General features: G+C 34.8%; 1 protein-coding gene across 1 annotated transcript in view; it reads right to left on the bottom strand.

Annotated features, from left to right (window-relative positions):
• Positions 1–23,620, bottom strand: part of CLOCK (clock circadian regulator) — a 122,539-nt gene that overhangs the window by 11,522 nt on the left and 87,397 nt on the right. The window contains exons 13-21 of the mRNA XM_008581656.1: positions 22,387–22,534; positions 21,512–21,587; positions 16,643–16,785; positions 14,506–14,567; positions 12,911–13,011; positions 12,315–12,404; positions 8,645–8,797; positions 7,545–7,754; positions 6,598–6,800 (exon numbers count right to left, since the gene is read on the bottom strand). Coding sequence (XP_008579878.1) covers positions 6,598–6,800; positions 7,545–7,754; positions 8,645–8,797; positions 12,315–12,404; positions 12,911–13,011; positions 14,506–14,567; positions 16,643–16,785; positions 21,512–21,587; positions 22,387–22,534 — 1,186 coding nt within the window. The remainder of the gene's footprint in view (positions 1–6,597; positions 6,801–7,544; positions 7,755–8,644; positions 8,798–12,314; positions 12,405–12,910; positions 13,012–14,505; positions 14,568–16,642; positions 16,786–21,511; positions 21,588–22,386; positions 22,535–23,620) is intronic.

Raw genomic sequence — 23,620 nt, 5'->3', positions numbered from 1 at the left:
CACATACAGGAAAAAGTCATTTCTATGTAATTGACTCCATAAAATTTGGAAAAGCAACTACTCCATTAGATGTGCAGGTATCAAGGTAGGGACTCAAGAAACATGAAAAAGCAAAGAAACATGACACCGACTAAGGAACACAGTAAGTCTCCAGTAATGACAGCAAAGAAAAGGACAATTACAAACTGCCTTTAAAGGAATTTCAAATAACAATCTTAAGGAAACTCAATGAGGTAAAGAGAACACAAGCAATTCAATGAGATCAGGAAAACAATTCATGATCAGAATAGGAAATTTAACAAAGAGATATATATCATAAAAAAACAACCAAACAGAAACCTCGGAGCTGAAGAATTCAATAATGAAATAAAAAATACAATCGAGAGCTTCAACAACAGAATAGATCAAGCAGAAGAGAGAATTTCTAAACTTGGAAAACAGATCTTTTGAAACTGCCCAGTCAGAGGGGAGAAAAAAAAAAAGAAATAAGAATGAAAAAGAATGAAGCAAGCCTATAAGACTTATGCAACACCATTAAGTGAACAACATTCGAATAATAGGTGATCCTGAGGGAGAAGATATGGAGGAAGTCACAGTAATCCTATTTTATGAAATAATAGCTGAAAACTTTCCAAATACTGGGAAAAATATGGACATTCATATTCAGGACACTCAAAGGTCCCCAATTAGACTCAACCCAAAAAGATCCTCTCTGAGATATCTCATAACCAAACTGTCAAAAGTCAAAGTCAAAGAGAGAATTCTAAAAGCTTCAAGAAGAGCATCAAGTCACATATAAGAGAATCCCCATTAGACTACTTGCAGATTTCTCAACAGAAACCTTGCAGGCCAGGAAAGAATGAGATAACATATTCAAAGTGCTGAAAGAAAAAACCTGTCAGCCAAGAATACTTTATCCATCAAAGCCATCCTTCAAAAATTAGGGAGAAATAAAGACCTCTCCAGGCAAGCAAAAGCTGACGGAATTCATCACTACCCAACCAGCCTTACAAGAAATGCTTAACAGAGTGCTCTACAAGTGGAAATGAAAAGGTGATAATTACTATCATGAAAAAGTTCAAAATTCACCTGTAAAGGCAAATTTATAATTCAAACTCAGAACACCCGCATGATATAATGGTTCTATGTAAATTCTTCAATCCTCTAGTATGAAGATTAAAGTCAAAATGGTCAAAAACAACAATAGCTACAATTAGTGGCTAAAGACACACAATAAATACAAACATAAATTCAGGCAAGAAAAATATAATTTGTGTGGAGGGGAAGTCTAAAGTATTTTCATGTGACCAAAGTTAAGTTGCTGTCAGCCTAAAATAGTATAAAATTACAAGATTCTTTATGTTAGCCCCAAGATAACCACAAAAAAAGAAATTACAGCAGATACACAAATGAAAAAGAGAAAGAGAACAAAGCTTAGCACCACAGAAAACCATCAATCCACAGAGGTAAATAACAAGAGAAAAAGGCACTAAGGATCTACAAAATAACCAGAAAACAATTAACAAACTGGCAAGAATAAGTTCTCACATATTAGTAATAAACTTACGTAATGTAAATGATTTAAACTCTCCAATTAAAAGACACAGTCTGGCTGAATGGATAAGAAAACAGACCCAATGATATGCTGCCTACAACAGACTCACCTAACTATTAAAGATAAACACAGACTGAAAATGAGGGCTGGAAAACAATGTCATGCAAATGGAAAGCAAAAGCAAGCAGGAGTAGACATACTTATATCAGATATAATAGACTTTAAATAAAAAACTATAAAAAGAAAGAAGATCATTATATAATGATAAAGGTATTAATTCAATAAGTGGATATGACAATTGTTAACATATGCACCCAACACCAAGCACCCAGATACATAAAGCAAACATTATTAGACCTAAGGGGAAAAATAAACTGCAATTCAATAATAGTAGGGAACTTTAACACCCCTCTTTCAAAAAGGAACAGATTGTCTAGACAGAAAATAAAGAAACATCTGACTTAAACTGTACCATAGGTCAAATGGATCTTACAAACATTTACAGAACATTGAATCCAAGAGCTGAAAAATACACATTCTTCTCAACTGCACATGAAACATTCTCCATGAGAGATCATATGTTAGGCCACTAAACAAGTGCGCACTTTTTTTTTTTTTAAAGATGACCAGTAAGTGGATCTCAACCCTTGACTTGGTGTTGTCAGCACCACGCTCAGCCAGTGAGCGAACTGGCCATCCCTATATGGGATCCGAACCCGGGGCCTTGGTGTTATCAGCACCGCACTCTCCCGAGTGAGCCACGGGCCGGCCCCCAAGTGCGCACATTTTAAAAGACATAGATCATATCAAGTATCTTTTCTGACCACAATGGTATAAAACTAGAAATCAACAAGAAAAACTTTGGAAACTTTACAAATACATGGAAATTAAATACATGCTCCTAAACCACCAATGGGTTAATGAAGAAGTTAAAAGGGAAATTTAAAAATTCCTTGAGAGAAACAAGAATGGAAACACATCATACCAAAACCTATGGGATGTGGCAAAGCAATTCTAAGAGGAAAGTTTACAGCAATAAACGCCTATATGAAAAAAGAAGAAAGACTTCTAATGAACAACCTAACAATGTACCTAAAGGAACTAGAAAAACAATGCAAAACTGTCCAAAGGAAAGAAATAATCAAGCTCAGAGATTATGAAATATAAACTAAAAATACAATTGATGAGCTTGGTGAAACAGAGTTTTTTTTTTTTTAAAAACAAAACTGGGGCCGGCCCGGTGACGCACTGCTACAGTGCGCCGCTTGGGAGCGTGGTGGCGCTCCCGCCAAGGGTTCGGATCCCACATACAGACCGGTTCCCGCTCACTGGCTAAAAAAAAAAAAAAGGAAAAAAAAAAAAAAAAAAAAAAAGACAAAACTGACAAACCTTTACCTAGACTAATGAAGAAAAAAAAAAAAGACTCAAATAAATAAAATCAGAAATTAAAGAGGAGACATTACAACTGATTCCACAGAAATACAAAGGATCATAAGAGACTATTATGGACAAATATATGACAACAAATTTGATAACACAGAAGGAATGGATAAATTCCTGGACGAACACAATTTACTAAGATTAAATTATGAAGAAACAGAAAATATAAACAGACAAATAACAAGTGAGGAAATTGAATCAGTAATACAAAGTCTTCCGTTAAAGAAAAGCCCAGGACCTGATGTCTTCACTGCTGAATTCTACTAAACATTTAAGGAAGAATTAATACAAATTTTATTTAGATTATTTCAAAATTGAGGAGGAGGAAGAGGAAATATTTCCCAACTCATTTTATGAGGCCAGCATTACTCTGATTCCAAAACTGAACAACACAACAACAACAACAACAACAACAACAACAACAACAACAACAACAACAACAACAACAACAACAACAACAACAAAAGAAAATTACAGGCCAATATCCCTGATGAACATAGATGCAAAAATTCTCCACAAGATAACTAGCAAACAGAATCCAACAGCACATTAAAAAGATCATTCACCATGATCAAGTGGGATTTATCACAGGGATGTGAGGATGATTTAACATATGCAAATCAATAAATGTGATACACCACATTAACAGAAAGGACAAAAAGTATATGATGATTTCAACTGATGCAGAAAAACATTTAACAAAATTCAACATACCTTCATGATAATAACTCTTAAACTTGGTACAGAAGGTTTGATATGATAAAAGCAATAAATGAGAAACCCACAGCTAACATCATACTGAATGGGGAAAAGCTGAGAGCTTTTCCTTTTAGATCAGGAACAAGACAAGGATGCCCACTTTCACCACTGCTACTCAACATAGTACTGGAAGTCCTAGCCAGAGCAATTAGACAAGAGAAGGAAACAAAAAGTATCCAAACTGGAAAGGAGTAAGTCAAAGTGTCCCTGTTTGCAGATGACATGATCTTATATGTAGAAAACCCTAAAGACGCCACCAAAAAATTGTTGAAACTAATAAACAAACTCAGTAAAGGTGCAGGATGCAAAATCAACATACAAAAGTCAGTAGGATTTTTACATACTAATAACAAACTATTTGAAAAATAAATCAAGAAAACAATTCCTTTTACAGTAATTACAAAAAAAAAAAAAAAACAATTCCTTTTACAGAAATTAAAAAAAAAAAAAAACAATTCCTTTTACAGAAATTAAAAAAAAAAAAAAACAATTCCTTTTACAGAAATTAAAAAAAAAAAAAAAAGATACCTAGGAATAAGGAGATAAAAGACCTCTACAATGAAAACTATAAAACTCTGAAGACACTGAAGAAGACATAAATACATGGAAAGATATCCCAGTTCATGCATTGGAAATATTAATATTGTTAAAATGGCTATTCTACCCAAAGTTATCAACACATTTAATGCAATTCCTATCAAAATACCAATGACATTCTTCACTGAAATAGAAAAAACAATCCTAAAATTCATATGGAACCAAAAAAAGATCCCAAATAGCCAAAGCAATCTAAGAAAAATGAACAAAGCCGGAGGTATCACACTACCTGACTTCAAATTATACTACAAAGCTGTAGTAGCCAAAACTGCATGGTACTGGCATAAAAACAGACACATAGAACAATGGAACAGAATAGAGAGCCCAGAAATAAATACATGCACCTACAGCCTACTGAACTTTGACAAAAGTGGCAAGAATACATATTGGGGAAGACAGTCTCATCAGTAAATGTTGCTGGGAAAACTGTATATCCACATGCAGAAGAATAACACTAGACCTCTCCCTCTCACCATATACAAAGATCAACTTGAAATGGATTAATGATTTAAATGTAATACCCAAAACTATGAAACTACTAAAAGAAAGCATAGGGAAAACAATCCACAACATAGGGCTGGGCAAAGATTTTCTGAATAAGACATCAAAAGCACAAGCAATAAAAATAAAAATAGACAAGTAGTATTACATCAAATTAACATGCTTTTACACATCAACCTATAGAATGGTAGAAAATAACTGCAAACTATACATCTGACAAGGGATTAATATCAAAAAATATAACAAACTTAACCAACTCAACAGCAAAAAGTCAAAATAACCCAATTGAGAAACTGGCAAAGGAATCTTAATAGATATTTCTTGAAAGAAGACATACAAATGACTGAAAGGCATATGAAAAAATTCTCAACATCACTAATCATCAGGGAAATGCAAATCAAAACAATAATGAGATACTACATTACTCCAGTTATAATGGCTATCATCAAAAAGACAAAAGAAAACAAGTGTTGACAAAGATGTGGAGAAAAGGGAACATTTGCATGCTGTTGGTGGGAGTATAAACTGTACAGCCATTATGGAAAATAGTATGGAGGATCCCCCAAAAATCAAAAATAGAACTATCATATGATCTAGCGATTGCTAGATTGCTACTAGGTATTGCTACTGGGTATATACCCAAAGAAAATGGAATCAGTATGCTGAAGAGACATCTGCACTCCCATGTGTACTACAGCACAATTTACAACAGCCAAGACATGGAGTCAACCTAAATATCCAAGAATGGATGAATGGATTAAAAAAAAATGAGGTATATACACGTATATTAGAACAGTGATTACCAGAGATTGAGGAGAGGATGGGTTAAGGGAACACATGGACAAGTTGACCAACAGGTACAAAATTCCTATCAGATAGGAGGAGTAAGTTCTGGTATTCTACTACACAGTAGGGTGACTATGGTTAACAGTTAAGTTTTGTATATCACATAACAGCTAGAGGAGAGGCTTTTTTTTTTTAATGTTTTCGCCACAAAGAAATGATAAATGCATGAGGTGATGAATACATTAACTACTCTGACCCCATCAATGTACAACATATATATGGATCAAAACATTAGACTGTACCCTATAAGTATGTACAATTACAATGTGTCAATAAAAATAAATTAATAAAAAAATAAGCCATAAATGGCTGTTTTCCTAGAATAATGAATAAAAGCTTGGTGTAGTATATGTTTCAGCACTTGAGATTTGAAATCAGACACCCAGGTTTTAGTTCAGAGCCCCCTCCTCACTTCCTTAACTAGCTATACACCCTTGACCAGATTACTAAAAACCCACTTCTTTATTATCTGAAAAATATAAGACCCTAATATACATTTTTTAAAGAATAAGAATTAGAAGAGATAATATATTTTGAGCACTTGATAAACTTAAGAAAGGTAAGCCACCCTAACCTTGTTACTACATGAAAACTCTCTAGCGTCTGTATTGAGAAGACAGTTTCACAGTGGCACAACGCCTATCATAAACCTTGTATAACAGTGTGCTGTAGAATCTGGATTCTATAATATTTAGTAGCACATTTTTGCAAAAGAAATAAGATTTGTTGTTACTCTTTTATTATAAAGTCTTTAAACAATGGATACATTCTATGTTTTTATTTCTAACTTAAGAACTGGCTGTAGTTAGCAACAAACTAAAAACATGTTTTTAAAAATCAAATTACTGTTTTTAATCAATTTACAACTTTGAAAATGGCAAATGAAATACGACAACTACCTTATCTGTCGGTCCTGAGTGAATGTAGTGACTGCAGCACTCTGGGTACTGTTTTGTGGCATACTAGATGGAATCTGGACCATACTTCCGGCTGCAGGCTGAGAAATCACCATGGTGTTATACAGTGGGGCTGTAAGAGTACTCTGTGTCTGACTGGGAAGAGATGTTTGCTGATTGTGCCCACTCAGTACATTTTGTTGACTCTGTTAGAAAAGAGAAGATTTTACAGATGGATTAACTGAAAAAAGTTATTTGGGAAGTATGCTTCTACTACTCATTGTTCTAACAATTGTTGACATACCAGAAAAAGAAGTGGAAGGATGTATTACTCTGGGAGAAATCTAACCTCAAAGGAATGACTTACAGCAATTCAGAATGAATTAGTCTTGAATACTTTGCTAGAAGGTAAGATATGACTTTAGGAAAAAAGTGTGATCTTAAAATATAAATGAAGAACTTCTGTTAAATGCCCAAAGTGAGTGACTAATTATTAGACATTTTCATATTTTTCATTTAGAGCCTTGGGATTTATAGTCACAATTGTATAGTAATTATCAAAATTTTCTGGAATATTGATTAAGCCATCACTGTACTCCTAACAGTCTCTTCTATACATATGGTCTCATCTTTCCTGGTCAGCCTCTTTTGCAAGTCAAACCTTTTTAACATACAGAAGTAGTCTATAAATGACAAGAACCCGGTATAAATATTAGACTAGATCCTTAAACAGATTGTGAAATTTTTTAAAAGTCAAAATATTGAAAATATTTAACACCAACATAATTTTACACAAAACAATTTAATGTTCCCTCTCAATAGTATACTTTCTAATTACTATTAATTTTAAAATATGGTATTTTATAAGATAGAGCTTTATTTTTTTTTCAGCAATAGCATACATTTCAGTCACTGTACACTCCATAGCCCACTGTACTCGACAACATTACCTGAGTTGATGCACTTTGTAAAGTCTGCTGTTGTATCATGTGCTGAGTTGTGCCAATATGTCCAGTATTCATTCCACTTTGAATCTGGTTAGCAGGAACAACCTGGCCTTGCATATTTATAGATGTAAGTTGCTGGACGTTAGACGAATTTCCAGAAGAAAGTTGAACAGAACCAAAATTCAATCCAGGATTTGACTGCTGCAAAAACATCTTTAAAAATAAAGATTACATTAAAATGAGCTTTGTAGATAAAAAAAAAAAAAAAAAAAAAAAAAAAAAAAAAAAAAAAAAAAAAAAAAAAAAAAAAAAAAGAATGAGATCATTAAAAGAAAGCAAGCAAAATCAAGCTACAAATTAAGTTTAAAAAGCAAGAATCAAGTTGACTAAGTCATTCTGAATGAACAATTAGCAATCAGTAATTACTGAATAAAACATGAAGCTTCATACTCATTCTTCTAGTCATCCTAATGTTATCATGCTCCCAATTGTCAGTAAAAGTGTAACTCAGTGCTACCCAAAGGCCTGTGGATTGGCAGCTCTGTTATCACGTGTCATTTATAATTTATGATGTTAGATAGAAGTAATTTTCACTTAAAGTACCCTTCTACCAAAGTCCTTAGTCTCTTAGAGTGGTTCTGCCAATTGGTCAAATAAGACTAATCTGAATCATACCTAATGGTATCTTATTAAAACGATTACTGATTATTCACTTATAAATTCTGTACATAAATGTGCTTAAAAGTTTATGTAAAATATAGTTTTTATATTATGGATTAAACTTATAAAAGTTTGAACTGCTAAAATGGCTCCATTAATTTGGAGAAACAAGGATGTTGATGGAAATACCCTTAGGGAAGAATAATAAATTATCTTTAGAGACTTTAAGTATAATCATATTAAGTAGGTAACCAATGGGTATTTATTGAATTGAACTGATGAAAGTATAATCATATTAAGTAGGTAACCAATGGGTATTTATTGAATTGAACTGATGAAATTTATCTCCTGAAACTCACCTTTAGTTAAGAAAAGTCAATTTACCTAGAAAAACAAAATGTGAATGGATGCTTTGTTTGTATTCAAATATAACAATAACTTACCTGCAGCCCTTGACCATGGACCATTTGAAGTTGTTCTTGAATTTTTCTTAGTTCTTCTTGTTGCCGATGAATATTTGCCTCTATCATCCTTGTCCGCTGCTCCAATTGGTCTTTCAGATGTTGCATGGCTCCTAATTGAGCTGAAAACTGAAACTGAAGTACCATGTATGGAAAAAGTACAACATATTTTAGAATTACTTACTCTTCAAAATTGTGCAATGTGAAAAGTAAGCAGTATTTCATGAGTCAAGAATATTAGGCCAGTTATCAATGTGTTCCCTCTCAGCTCTGAATCTACCCATCTTTGCTCAGCTTTATGATTTTGAAGCTGGATGTTAAAAATATTTCTCCTTTGCCAGCGGGCAGAGTTAGCCATACCAAGTATATGGTGCTAGAGGAATACTACAAAGGAAAGTGCTTCTCTTCCTGGTTCTAGTGCTTTTTCTTTTTGCTCCTATGCCAGGGGTGCAACTTTCTAGTGAGTCTCATCAGCTCCCCAACAGGCAGCTTTCCAGCAAGTCTCAATGACATCCTGAGGGGCAGATTCCCAGCAAATTTTATCAGTACCACAGCAGGTGGCTTCCTGCTCTCCAGACTTAGTTTGTGGCATGTCAGTCAACTTCTCTGTCACCTAGTGGCTATTGCCACACCTGCCCCAATGAGATCTGAATCTCAGCCCGTTGGGGAGGAGGAGTTTAGGAGGCTGGGGACATCTTCCAAGTTTGTTCCTTCCTTGAGTACTCTCCCTTTGACTGACAATTAGTGGATGCTCTCAACATCTGCTATTCATATATTCTTTAGATTCTCTTTACTTCTTTTAGGAGTTACTCCCTATTATCAGTTAATAATTTTTAAAATTTTATCCCTGTTCAAATTTCTGCTCTGCTTCTGACTGGATCTTGACTGATTACAAGTACACCCTAGAGTTAGAGCACCAAGTTCATATTGTGGCTCAACCACTTACTAGAACAAGTTATTTAACTTCTTAGCTTCATTTATACCCTTTAGCAAATGAAAAAGTAGCATGCACCTGGAGTTAACTCATATCAAATTCTGTCATCCCTAGAATGTCCCCATGTGTATATCAGTAGAATTATCCAAAGTTACAAACAACTAGCAGATAACCAACAATAATAGTTTCACTTATATTTTCAACTAAAATTGTCCTCAGACAATTTTAAAGCATTGGCTTTCAAAGACTAAGCAATTATGAATGAATGAATGCATACATGAATAAAAACATAAGGTTTTTCAATCTTACTTATTTCTCTATGTTTCGCCTGAGTCATAAGCAGCTCCTATTTTCTTTTTTTTTTTTTTTTCCTTTTTTTGTCTTTTTTCGTGACCGGCAACGGATCGCAACCCTCAGTGTCGCGCCCGTAGCGGACCGGGACCGGCAACGGGATCGCAACCCTCAGTGTGGTGCCCGTACCTCGCTCAGCCAGTGAGCGGCCGGTCTGTATGTGGGATCCGAACCCTCGGCGGGAGCGCCACCGCGCTTCCCAAGCGGCGCACTGTAGCAGTGCGCCACCAGGCCGGCCCAGCAGCTCCTATTTTCTACTCCTTGTAATTTAGCCACATTAGGTGATTCATCTTTTAAGTCCACACAGGCTTATTTAATTATTTCCATGAATATTCAGTACATGAGACAGTATAAGGGCAGAAAGAATTTCACTTTATTAGAAATCTGTCTTAAAATATTCTCCTATAGTGAACTGCATCTAAAAGTGAGAAATGCCCCCCAAAAGCTTTTTTATTCTATCTTCAAAATTTTGTATTAAGATACTGAATATTACTTTCCAAAGCACACAACTTTGACTTCTGAAGTTGACAAGAACCAGATCATATATTAAATTACACTAGATTTAAGAAAATACTACAAATTTAGTACCTCAACTCCCTCATGCCTTTTTAAAAAAATATTAGTTCAAATGTTATGTTTACATGATACAAATATATTTTATTACAACTAAAGTTATTTGCACCCTTGACTAAATATTACATTGTCACCATTTAAAGAATTTCTGTTAAGTACAAATAAAAAAATAAAAACAAATACAGAAGGCAGGGTAATAGGAACTAAAACCACAGAACTAAGAGGCAAAGTATTTGGATTTTTAGTTAACAAAATGTGAGATTTGAATACTTACTAACATTTTTGATATAGAACATATTATTTATTTCATGAAAATATCCCTATAAAATGCTAAGAAATGCTTAGTTTCCTGAGATTAAAGAACTAATAATATTGAAAGAAGAGTTGACTTTTGAACAACATGGGTTTGAAATGTGTGAGTCCGCTTATATGCAGATTTTTTTCAGCCAACTGTGGACAGAAAATACGTTATTCACAGGATGTGGAACCTACGTATACAAAGAACTGACTTTTTATATCTATGGGTTCCCGCAAGACTTATTGCAGGACTTGAGAATCCGTGGATGTTGGTATATGCGGTGGGTCCTAGAACCAATCTCCTGCAGATACGGAAGGATGACTGTATATCTAAATATTCACATAAAAATTCTGTTAATACTTCAAAATAAATAGGATTTGAGGACTCAATGCTATTTAAAACTGCTGCAACTAAATATAATATTTAATAATACAGTGCTATTATAAAGACCTTACATGACAGTATGTTGCTAGAAATCAAGATTATAAAGTTTGGGTAGTTTAGAGGATTGCCAATATATTTGTGCATTTATCATATCATAAGTTTTATATATATACTTATATATAAAAAAAACTATATATAACTAGTCATATATATAGTTATATATACATAATTTAAATAATAACCATATAAGATAGAGTTTTTTTTAAATATTGTTTTTACCTACTGCTATCATTACTTGAAATCAAGATTTTGCTAAGTCAAGATGTATTTAATCCCAAACAAAATAGAAAATTTTATATTTATTACTACTCAGTAGTATTTTCAATGTATTTGAAACATTGAATGAGTGCAGACATAAATTACAAGTTGGGAAGTTATGATCAAGAGTAACATAGTGTCACTTATGGAATTTACTCTCCTTTGTCTTGCTAATTTCTATATTTAGGCCTCCTTTCAGACTCAGGCTGGATAACAAATTTTCCTAGAAAGTTTTCCTTCATTTTCTCAGGCTACATTTAGGGTCATGCAATAAGCTCATACATAAGCCTATATATTTTGAGCATAGACTATATAACATGGTATTGTTGTTAATATATGTTATATATTTGTATTGTTAGTACCTGCAATATCTGTTACATACAAGGAACTCAATAAATATGCCATATATGAACAAATGAATAAATATATGAATAAAGTTACTCCATTCTTCAAATATTCATAGGAAGAACAAAATAAACAGCTACATTTCATCTTTAACATCTTTATGTCTATACTATTTCTTAATGAGGGGGAGGGGAACATTACAGCATATTAAGAAGGACAATTCTTTGTCGTGCAAGACTGTCATGCATCCTAAAAGACATTTAGCATCCCTGGCCTCTGCCCACTAAGGGCCAATGGTATCCCACAATCATAACAATCAAAAATGTCCCCAGATATTCTAAATGGCCCCAGTTGAGATTCACTGCATTTATATTTTGAAAAACTTTATTAGCTTAAAAGCAATTTATCATTTTAAAATACTCAACTGAAACAAACAAACAAAAAAATACCTGGGACATGCCTTGTGGAATTGGTAAATTTGTAGTTTGAGACATCACTGGCTGTGTTAATGATGAACCAACAGACTGGGAATTTATGGACTAGAAGCAAAATAAAAAATAACACAGAAGTGACACTCAATCCCATACATAAGTACTTCCACCAGAAATATCAACATGATATGTCTAGCACTGAACTTACAATTTGCCTCAAACTCTTGTTAGTTGAGTACAGGTATGTCCTTCCCCTTCACTCTGGAAAGGTCTGTTCCCTATTTATCTTTTATCTTCCAAGGCCCTTGCTACACAGTACCTTGCACGAGCTTTCAATAAAAGTTGGCTGACTTAAATGAAGGCAATTGGCATTTGAACTTAGATATAGAATGACTCTCAATTATTAGCTTTTCACAACTGAAAAAAAATCTAATGTTTTACCTGAAATTGTTAAAAGGAATTATATATGTGGCTTCACACAAATAAAGACCTTGACTGTCATATATTAACAGTTATTTTGATCTTTATAGAAAGATAATAAATTTCTGAAGATTTAGATAATTTTCCCCTTTTAATAAAACTTTATTCAGAAGAATATTAACTAAAGAGATTACCTGACTACTAAATGATGACCTCCTTTGTGCCATCTTTTCATGAGCTGGTAAATGCTGTCTGGGAGGAGTGCTAGTATCCACTGGAATCTTTGTTGGTGTTGCTAAAGTTAGTCAACAAAAAGAAAATAGTATTAGTACTTTATAAAAAAGAATTTTCTAATATTAATCTCAAAATGCATTTCAGTGAATAAAAATGGTTTTTGAGCTATTTTTCTAAATCATTCAATAAAAATGAAGTACATGACAATAAGATGATTCACTATAATTCCTTCCATCTTTTTTTAAGGACCAAAAAAAACATTTGAAATAGAAAAACTTTAAACGTAAAAATAGTTACTAATTTAATGACAACTATGCAAGTCTTCCTAAAGATAAGAAACTAAAAAAACTTTCAAAAAGCCAACATTTCTCCAAAAAAAGACACACAAGTGGCTAATAAGCATATGAAAAGATGCTCAACATCATTAATCATTAGGGAAATGCAAATGAAAACCACAATGAGGTACCACATTACACCCACTAGCATGGATATTATTGAGAGAAAAAAAAAATCAAAAAACAGAAAATAACCAGTGTTGGCAACAACGTAGAGAAACTGGAATCCTTGTGCACTGCTGATGGGAATGTAAAAGTGGTACAGCCACTATAGAAAACAATATAACAGTTACTCAAAAAACTAAACAGAAAATTATTATATGATCCAGCAATTTCAATTCTGGGTGCAGGCATACGTTGAAGATACTACAGGTTCACTTCTAGACCATGGCAATAAAGCAAATATCCCAATAAAGCAAGTCACATAAATTTTTTGGTTTCCCAGTGCATATAAATGTTTATACTATACTGTAGTCTATTAAGTGTGTAATAGCATTATGTCTAAAAAAACCAATGTACATACCTTAATTAAAAATACCATATTGCTAAAAAATGCTAACGATCATCTGAGCCTTTGGTGAGTCATAATTTTTTGCTACTAGAGGATGTTGCCTCAATGTTGATGGCTGCTGACTGATCAGGGAGGTGGTTGCTGAAGTTTGGTGTGGCTGTGGCAATTTCTTAAAATAAGACAACAATGAAGTTTGCCATATTGATCAACTCTTCCTTTCATGAAAGATTTCTCTGTAGCTTGTGATGTTGACAGCATTTTACCCACATTAGAACTTCTTTCAAAATTGGAGTTGGTCCTCTCAAACCTTGCTGCTGCTTTACCAACTAAGTTAATACAATATTCTAAATCCTTTGTCACCTCATTAATTTCACAGCATCTTTACAAGGAATAGATTCCATCTCAAGAAATCACTTTCTTTGCTCATTCATAAGAAGCAACTCCTCATCTGTTTGAGTTTTATCATGAGATCAAAGCAATTCAGTCACATCTTTAGGCTCCACTCCTAATTCTAGCTCTCTTGCTATTTCTACCACATCTGCAGTTACTTCCTCCACTAAAGTCTTAAACCCCTCAAAGTCATCCATGAGGTTTGAAATCAACTGCTTCCAAATTCCTGTTACTTTTGGTATTTTCAACTCCCATGAATTACAAATGTTCTTAATGGCATCTAAAATGGTAAATGTTTTTCAGAAGGTTTTCAATTTACGTTCTTCAGATCCATCAGACGAATCATAGCTTATGACAGCTATAGCCTTATGAAATGTATTTCTTAAATAATAAGACTTGAAAGTCAAAATTACTCCTTGATCCATGGGCTGCAGAACAGATGTTGTGTTAGCAAGCATGAAAACATTAGTCTCCTGCACATCTTCATCAGAGCTCTTGGGTGAGCAGGTACATTGTCAATGAGCAGTAATTTTTTTGATAAGAATCTTTTTTTCTGGGCAATTGGTTTCAACAGTGGGTTTAAAATATTCAGTAAACCATGCTGTAAATACACTCAGGGTTTGTTATTCCATTTACAGAGCAGAGGTGGAGTAGATTTAGCACAATTCTTAAGGGTCCTGTGATTTTTGGAATGGTAAATGAGCACTGGCTACAACTTAAAGTAACCAACCAGATGCATAAGCCCCTAACAAGAGAGTCCTTTGAAGCCAGGCACTGACTTCTCCTCTCTAGCTATCAAAGTCCTAGATGGCATCTTCTTCCAATTAAGGCTGTTTTGTCTATGTTGAAAACCTGTTATTTATGTAGCCACTTTCATCAGTGATCTTAGCTAGACCTTCTGGATAAGTTGCTACAGCTTCTACATCAGCACTTGCTGCTTCACTTTTTGCTTTTATGTTATGGAGATGGCTTCTTTCCTCCAACCTCATGAGTCAACCTCTGCTAGCTTTAAACTTTTCTTCTGCAGCTTCCTCACCTCTTTTAGCCTTCAGAAGAGAGTTAGGGACTTGCTCTGGAGTAGGCTTTGGCTTAAGGGGTTGCTGTGGCTGGTTTGATCTTCTACCCAGACCACTAAAACTTTCTCTGTATCAGCAATACGGCTGTTTTGTTATTTTATCATTCTTGACTTCATTTAATTTCCTTCAGGAACTTTTCTTAATGAGTTCATTTAATTTCTTTCAAGAACTTTTCTTTTGCGTTCATAACTTGGCTGACTGGTTAGTGCAAGAGGTGTAGCTTTTGGCCTGTCTCAGCTTTCAACATGACTTCCTCACTAAGCTTAATCATTTCTAGCTTTTGATTTAAAGTGAGAGATGTGTGACTCTTCCTTTCACTTGAACACTTAGAAACCATTGTGGGATTATTAACTGACTTAATTTCAATATTATTGTGTCTCAGGGAATAGGGAGGCCAGAGGAGAGGGAGAGAGACAGAAGAACAGCTGGTTGGTGGAGCAGTCAGAACACACACGTTTATCAATTAAGTTCGCATCTTTTATGGGTGTGGTTCATGGCATCCCAAAACAATTATAATAGGAACATCAAAGATCTCTGATCACATATCACCGTAACAGATATAATGAATTACCAAACTGTGACAGAGAGACATGAGTGAGCACATGCTGTTGGAAAAATGGCACCAATGGACTTGCTCAATGCAAGGTGGCCACAAATCTTCAATTTGTAAAACATGTAATATCTGTGACATGCAAAAGAGCAAAATATAATAAAAGGAAGTATGCCTGCATATTCTCAAAAGAAATGAAAGTAGGAACTCAAACAGATACCTGTACACCCATGTTCACAGCAGCATTACTCACAATAGCCAAAAGGTCAAAGCAAACCAAGTATCCATTGACAGATGAACGGATACACAAAATGTGATATATCCATACAATGGGATATTATTCAGCATTAAAAAGGAAAGAAATTCTGATACATGTTACAACATGTATGAACACTGAGAACATTATACTAAGTGAAATAAGCCAGTCACAAAAGGACAAATACTATATGATTCCACTTAAAAGTGGTACTTAGAGTAGCCAAATTCATAGAGACACCCAGTAGAATGATGGCTGAAAAGGACAACCACCGAAGGGGAAAAGGGGAATGAGGAGTTGTTTAATGGGTATGGAGTTTCAGTTTGGAAAGATGAAAAAGTTCTGGTAGTGATGGTTGTAGAAAAGTGTGAATGTACTTAATGACACTAGACTGTACCCTTAAAATCATTAAAATGGGAAATGTTACATTATGTGTATTTTACCACACTAAAAAAAAAGTGTAGAAGAGCCAAAGGCAGCCCTCTCTATCTGGAAGCAGGAAAGAGAGCAATGCCCAGGGTCCTAGGAAGGAGCTGAGGGCAGCCCCCTCTGCCCAGAAGCAAGCAAAGAGTACAGTGAAAACACTATTTCTATGGGGGGTGGTCCACCATAGCTGCCACAAAAGAGGCTCAATGTCACAGCAGTGGCCACAGCCACCGTGCCAGCAGCCCACCAGACACTCAACTGCACTGACACTGGGAGAGCCACCAGTGGAGACTAGAAAAAGAAGAGGATGTCTCTCAACTTATAGCCCATTCCAGAGTAATAGAAGAAGTAACTGCTCTACCAGATGACGAGACATCAACATAGAGATACTAGAAATACGAAAACACAAGAAAATATGATACCACCAAAAGAATACAGTGATTCTCAAACACCAGATCCTACACAGCAGGAAACCCTTGAAATGACTGAAAAGTAATTCCAAGCAACAATCTTAAGGAAACTCAGTGAGATATCAGAAGACTCAATTAACATAATGAATTGAGAAAAAGAAAATCCAGGATATGAAGGAGGAAATTTACAAAGAGATTAACACCTTAAAAAAGAATGTAGCAGAACTCCTGGAACTGAAAGATTCACTCAACAAAATAAAAAACATAACTGAAAGTTTAAGCAGCAGGCTAGAACAAGCAGAAGAAAGAATTTTTGATCTTGAAGATAGTCTTTTTGAAATAACCCTGGCAGGGAAACAAAAAGGACAAAAGAATTTTTTTAAATGAAGAAAATCTAAAAGAGCTAGCAGATAACCTTAAGCACACAAACATCCAAACCACAAGTGTTCCAGAAGAGGAGGAGAAAGGAAAAGGCAAGGAAAACCTATTCAATGAAATGATAATGGAAGACTTTCCAGGTACAGGGAGAGACATGGACATTCAGATCCAGGAGGCTCAAAGATCCCCAAACAGATTCAACCCAAAAAGATCCTCTCCAAGACAAACTGGTGAAGCTCAAAGACAAAGAGAGAATCTTAAAAGAAGCAAGAGAAAAGCAGTATGTCATCTACAAGGGAGCCCCTATCAGACTAACAGTGGACTTCTCAACAGAAACTCTACAGGTCAGAGGAAAATGGGATGATATATTCAAAATACTAAGAGTAAAAAAAAAATGCCAGCCAAGAATACTATACCCAGCAAGCCTAGCCTTCAGAAATGAGGGAAAACTAGTGTATTTTCCAGACAAACAAAACTGTGAGAGTTCACCACCACATGACCAGCCCCTACAAGAAATCCTCAAGGAAGTTCTGCATCTGGAACCTGAAAAATGATAATCACTACCATGAATACACAAGAAAGAACAAACCCACTGGTGGAACAAAAATGCAAATGAGAAAGAGAAAGAAACTAAATCTTACCACCACAACAAACCATAATGACAGTGTAATAATGTCCCTGCTTTATTTCTGATTTTAGTAGCTTTGGTCTTCTCTCTTTTTTTCTTGGTCATTCTAGATAAAGACTTGCAAATTTTGTCGATCTTTTTAAAGAATCAACTTCTGGTTTTGTTGATTTACTCTATTGTTTTTTTCCCCCTATTTCATATGTTTCTGTTGTAATCTTTGTTCTTTCCTACTTATATAGGCTTTTGGTTTAGTTTGCTCTTCTTTTTCTATATTCCTAAGGTAGAAGTTTACATTACTGATTTGGGATTATTCTTATTTTTAATACAGGTGTTTACAAGTATAAATTTTCCTCTAAGCATGACATAAGCCCTACATACATCCTATAAATTTTGATATGTTGTACTTTGCCTTTTATTTCAAAGCACTCTCTAATTTCCCCATGATTTTTCTTTTTACCCATTGTTTATTTAGGAGAGTGTTGTTTAATTTCCACACGTTTGTGAATTTTCTAATTTTCCTTCTGTTATTGTGATCAGAGAACATATTTTCCATGATCTTAGTGTTTTTAAATGTGTTAAGACTTGTTTTGTGGCCAAACATAAAAATAAATAAATAAGTAAACAAATAAACCCAAGTCTTAACTAGGAAAAAAAAAGAATCCACTTTATAGATTTACATTTTATTACAAGATAGGTCTTTGATATCAATAAAAAATAAATAAAAATAAAATAAATAAAAAAGGGTAAATAAATAATAGAATAAAGATGACACTTTAGTTCATATAAAAGATAATGTAGCACCTTTGGAACTCAGTATTTGACTACTCAAAATCTTCTTCACTCCAATTCTGACCTCTCTCCACAATTTCAATATCCAAAAGGATGAATCATCCAGTCCTATCCTGGCCTCTCAGCTTTCTCATCACCAGTAATCTTTTTCCTAACCCTACCTCAGTCATTCAATCTCTGAACCTTACCATCATCATCAGACACTGTAGTACTTCTCAAAGTACAAATTAAAATGCCACTTTAAACAATCCTTTCCTATTCTTCTGGCTCACTTGCTCAAGGATCCCTTTGAAAACAGTTTTAGACAACCTAAAATGATAATCAACCTCAAATAAACACTCAAAACTAGGCAGCACCATTGTTAAGTTTTTCTGGCACACTCACCTTCCTACTCTTCACAATCATTCCACACTTTTCCCACTGTTCTTAAACCTCTGTCTCCTGCTGAATCTGACAAAGCTGATCATTCTCTCCTCACTAACACACTTTCTTTCCTTGTCTTCCAGGACAACTTAGTTTAGTTTCCTCATTTTATTCCTACCTCATTAGCTATTCCTCCCTGGTCTCCTCTGTGGTTCATTCTTCCTTGTTTCCCTCACCTCTTAATATTAGAGCGCCCTAAGGCTTAGTCCTAGTCATCATCTCTTCTCTATCTATACCATTCCCTTGGTGATCCTGTCAAGATTTATTACTTTGAAATCATCCATACATTAAAGTTTCTCAAAAATATCTCAGATGATCCTAAAGTGGATCATAGCAGTGGTAGTAAAAATGGTGAGAAAACAGACATACTTGGAGTGTATTTTGGAAGTAGGGCTAACTGAACTTACTAAGATTGTATACTGGCATAAGGGGGAAAAAAAAGAAACAGGGATGAACAATCTCCATATTACTTCAGTTTTTATAATGGTCCCCCATCAAGAAACCCTAGACTTTAAGCATTTTTCTCAGAAAATAATTTCTTTTACTAAAATACACTGGGTCCTCTTCTTCTAAACATACAAAGCCCCTGATGGAGTTTGGATGTATCGTCCTCCCGGAACTCATATGGAAATTTGATCCCTAGTGTGGTGGTTTAAGTTATGGGGGCGGATCTCATGAATGGATTAATGCTCTTCCTGGGGGAGGGGGGACTGAGTGAGTTCTCACTCTATTAGTTTCTGCGAGAGCTGGTTGTTTAAAAGACTCTGCACCTCCCCTCTCTCTGTCTCTTGCTTCCTCTCGCCATGTAATCTGCTTGTACCCGCCAGCTGCCTGCCACTTTCCATGGTGAGTAGAAGCAGCCTGAGGCCCACACCAGATGCAACTGTCCCAGAATCATAAGCCAAATAAACCTCTGTTCTTTATAAATTACCCAGTCTCAGGTATTCTGTTATAGCAACACAAACGGACTAATACAGCCCCTTTGGAAAAGTTCTTTCATGTGGGATCCATGAAAGCTGGGGACTTGTGTTATTCACTGCTGTTTTCTCAGCATCTAGAGCCATGCCCGGGACACAGAAGTTACTAAGGTTTGTTGAATAACTGACTAAATGATGTTCCGCATACTGACCCCTGGAATGCTGCCTATTTAACATTTTATATAGAATCTTGACTCTTTTCATTCCACCTATTTTCCGCAGGTTAAAAATACTTGTGGTAGGGGCCGGACCGGTGGCGCACTGGAGAGTGCGCCGCTTGGGAGCGTGGCGGCGCTCCCGCTGAGGGTTCGGATCCCATGTGGAGACCGGTTCCCGCTCACTGGCTGAGCATGGTGCGGGCGCGACACTGAGGGTTGCGATCCCATTACCGGTCAGTAAAAAAAAGACAAAAAAAAAAAAAATACTTGTGGTAGGCAACCTCCAACATGACTCTCAACAATTCCTACTTCCTGGTATTCATGCCCTTATATAATCCCATTGAGTGAAGGATGAACCTATCACATTCTCAAATGCACAGAATAGAGCAAAGTGATGGGATATCGCTTCTGTGATTAGGTTACAAAAGACTGTGACTTCCATCTTGCTGGAATATTCTCTCCCTAAATCTTCTTGTATGATTGCTCTGATGGAGTCACCTAAAAGGAAAATGAGGGTGGCCTCTGGCCAGCAGCCAGCAAGGAACCAAGGCCCTCAGTTCAACTGTCCATGAGGAGCTGAATGGTGCCAACAACCACTGTGTGAGGTAGAAATAGATCCTGCCTCCATTAAACCTTGAGCTGAATGACTGCATCCCCACTGACACCCTGGCTACAGACTCAAGACAGATCCTGAAACAGAGGGTCCTGCTAAACCATGCCTTGATTTTTGTCCCACATAAACTATGAGATAATAAATGTGTGTAGTTTTACATCACCAAGTTTTGGAGTAATTTGCTTTGCATCAATAGATAACTAATACACTATACTTCTACCTGATCTAACAAAAAAAGAAACCAAAATTCAAATTCTGACTTTGATTTTCTGGCCACATGACTTTAGGGGAAGTTTTTCTCCTCCTTGAAACGTCAGTCTCAGTATTTTCAAAGTGGGGATATTATCTACCAGATGAGGATGTCTAAGGAGTAAATAGCATCTCATAATTCACATAAAAATATCATAGGCAAATGATAAATGGTAGTTTTAATCTCTCACCCAACTCTTGCTAAGTGGGAGGACCTTCAATTTCCTTTCAGAAGATGTTAAAATATTAAATTAAAAATAAAAGTAAATAGTAAAGTATAATCATATCCCTGTCACAAGTGAAGTAATAATATAATTTTTCTGGCAATTACTGAGTCTCACCTTTCATTGGGAAGAAATTAAATAATTTTTTAAAAACTATAAGAAACATACTTTGTCAGCAGCTGTCTCAGGAAGAGACTCTTCAATGCCAAGTTCTCGTCGCCTTTCAGCCCTAACTTCTGCATAACTACAAATGGAAAAAAAATCAAATTTTAGTGTTTGGTTGTTTATTTAAAATACTGGAGAATTGCTACAATTCAGTGTTTATTATGTGTCTCACTTGTTCATCACTAACTCTAGACTATTTTCTAAGTACTACACAAACCTAAAATATATCTATAGTGCACTGTCCTAATTCAATTTGCATTTTTCTAAGTATCTCAAAATTTTATATGCTACTATAAATGATCCATAACAACACAGTACTTAAATTAAGAGGAAATAAATAAAGCAAGAGTATGCTTTCCACGCCAATCTTCCTTTTACATAACTGACTATGGTACATAAGTGACAGTTACACTTATCTGCTATAAAACACAAAATTTATGTCAAGCATTATAAACAGAGCATCTCTAATCTGAAAATCTGAAATCCAAAATGCTTGAAAATCTGAAACTTTTTGAGCACTGACATGACACTCAAAGGAAATGCTCATTGGAGCATTTCAGATTTCACATTTTCAGATTAGGGATGCTCAATTAGTATGTATTCTGCAAATATTCCAAAATTCAAAAAAATCCCAAATCCAAAACACTTCTGGTCTCATGCATTTCAGATAAGGGATACACACTCTGTATCTATATAATACCTATATTATATTTCTATACAATGGTTGTATGTAAATTTAATAATGCATTAAGAGGATGTACTAAAAATTGGAAAAAGATCACTTTGTAGTTCACTAACAAGTCATGAATAAAAATTACATTGCCAAAATCATTATAGAATGTTGTTATGATTCAGAAATTCTCTTTAAGAATCATTACCTTACTACAGTGTGAGTACAAACAATAAACTCTGGTCTTGAATTCCACTGATGATAAGTGATATAATAATGAGTTTGAAGCCAAATCCACTGCTGCCCTTTGGTCAGGAACCTATAATAACATGACTTGCCTTTCCCATACTGCATTACTAAAAATAAAAGAGAAAATTATTTTTTCTTTGATCCATATTATTAGTTATAAAGAATCTGTTTTTTAACCAAAAGCTATCATTTACATTTAAATCTACATATACAAATCTTTTACTGGCTTTTCAATATCACATATATCAATTATAAAAAAAATGCTATTTTTTTAAAGCTAGCTTAGGGTCCCAATCAATTATCAGATTTTACACCGTGTCCAACTTATAGCCAGTTATTGCCCACCTTTTAGAGTTTCCAGACACAATAAACTTCCAAATACTCAATAATTCACACTGTTCACTTTCTCCCACCTAGACACACCAAGAGTAACAACAATAAGTAATCACACTTGAGTTTTTTTTCCCCACAGATACTCTGGCAGATACAGCATCTTTGAGGCATTTAATTTTAAACCTTAGCTAACTAAAATCAGAATAACTTCACTGTTTGAAGTAGCTGTTAAGAGCAGTATTTCCTAAAGTATGCTCTATAGATCTTAAGTTTTGAAGTCTTTTAACAAATGTTAAACAAAAAATGGGTTTGTGATTAAATTAATTTGGGGAACTTTTTGTTAAATAGGTTTCTTTAGTCTTCTCAAACCTTAAGTATGCTAATGCATGCAAAGATTCTCTGAGAGAGAGAGAGATTATGAAGCGCTTCCCAGTTTTCCTTAACTATAAAGTTGTTTTCTTAATGGATTAGCATTAAGTGGAACAAACCTTAGGAAATGCTGGTCAGGCATCTCTCTCTCTTTTTCTCTTTCTCTCTCAAGAAGGAGCCAAGGTCTACAAACATTAAATCGCTTATCTGAAGTTACCCAGCTAGTTAACAGATGTGTCAAGTCTTCACTACATCATGGTGCTTAGTGCCTACATCACTTAGTGAATGTTTTATTTTGTGCTGAAATAACTTTACTCTGAAAACTTTCCATATAGTTAATGCCATTATATGAGGGTATTTCAAGAAATTCATGGAAAAACAGAATTAAAAGATAATACGAATCTTTCCATGAATTTTTTGAAGACCCCTCATATAACATGGTTTATTTTCATATAGAGAGGTTTATTAGAGCAGCATAAGATATCATGAAA

Source organism: Galeopterus variegatus, unplaced genomic scaffold (assembly GCF_000696425.1).
Source record: "Galeopterus variegatus unplaced genomic scaffold, G_variegatus-3.0.2 Scaffold2428, whole genome shotgun sequence".
Taxonomy (NCBI): domain Eukaryota; kingdom Metazoa; phylum Chordata; class Mammalia; order Dermoptera; family Cynocephalidae; genus Galeopterus; species Galeopterus variegatus.
The sequence above is the reverse complement of the archived record's forward strand: the minus strand, read 5'-3'. Positions and strand labels throughout refer to the sequence as shown.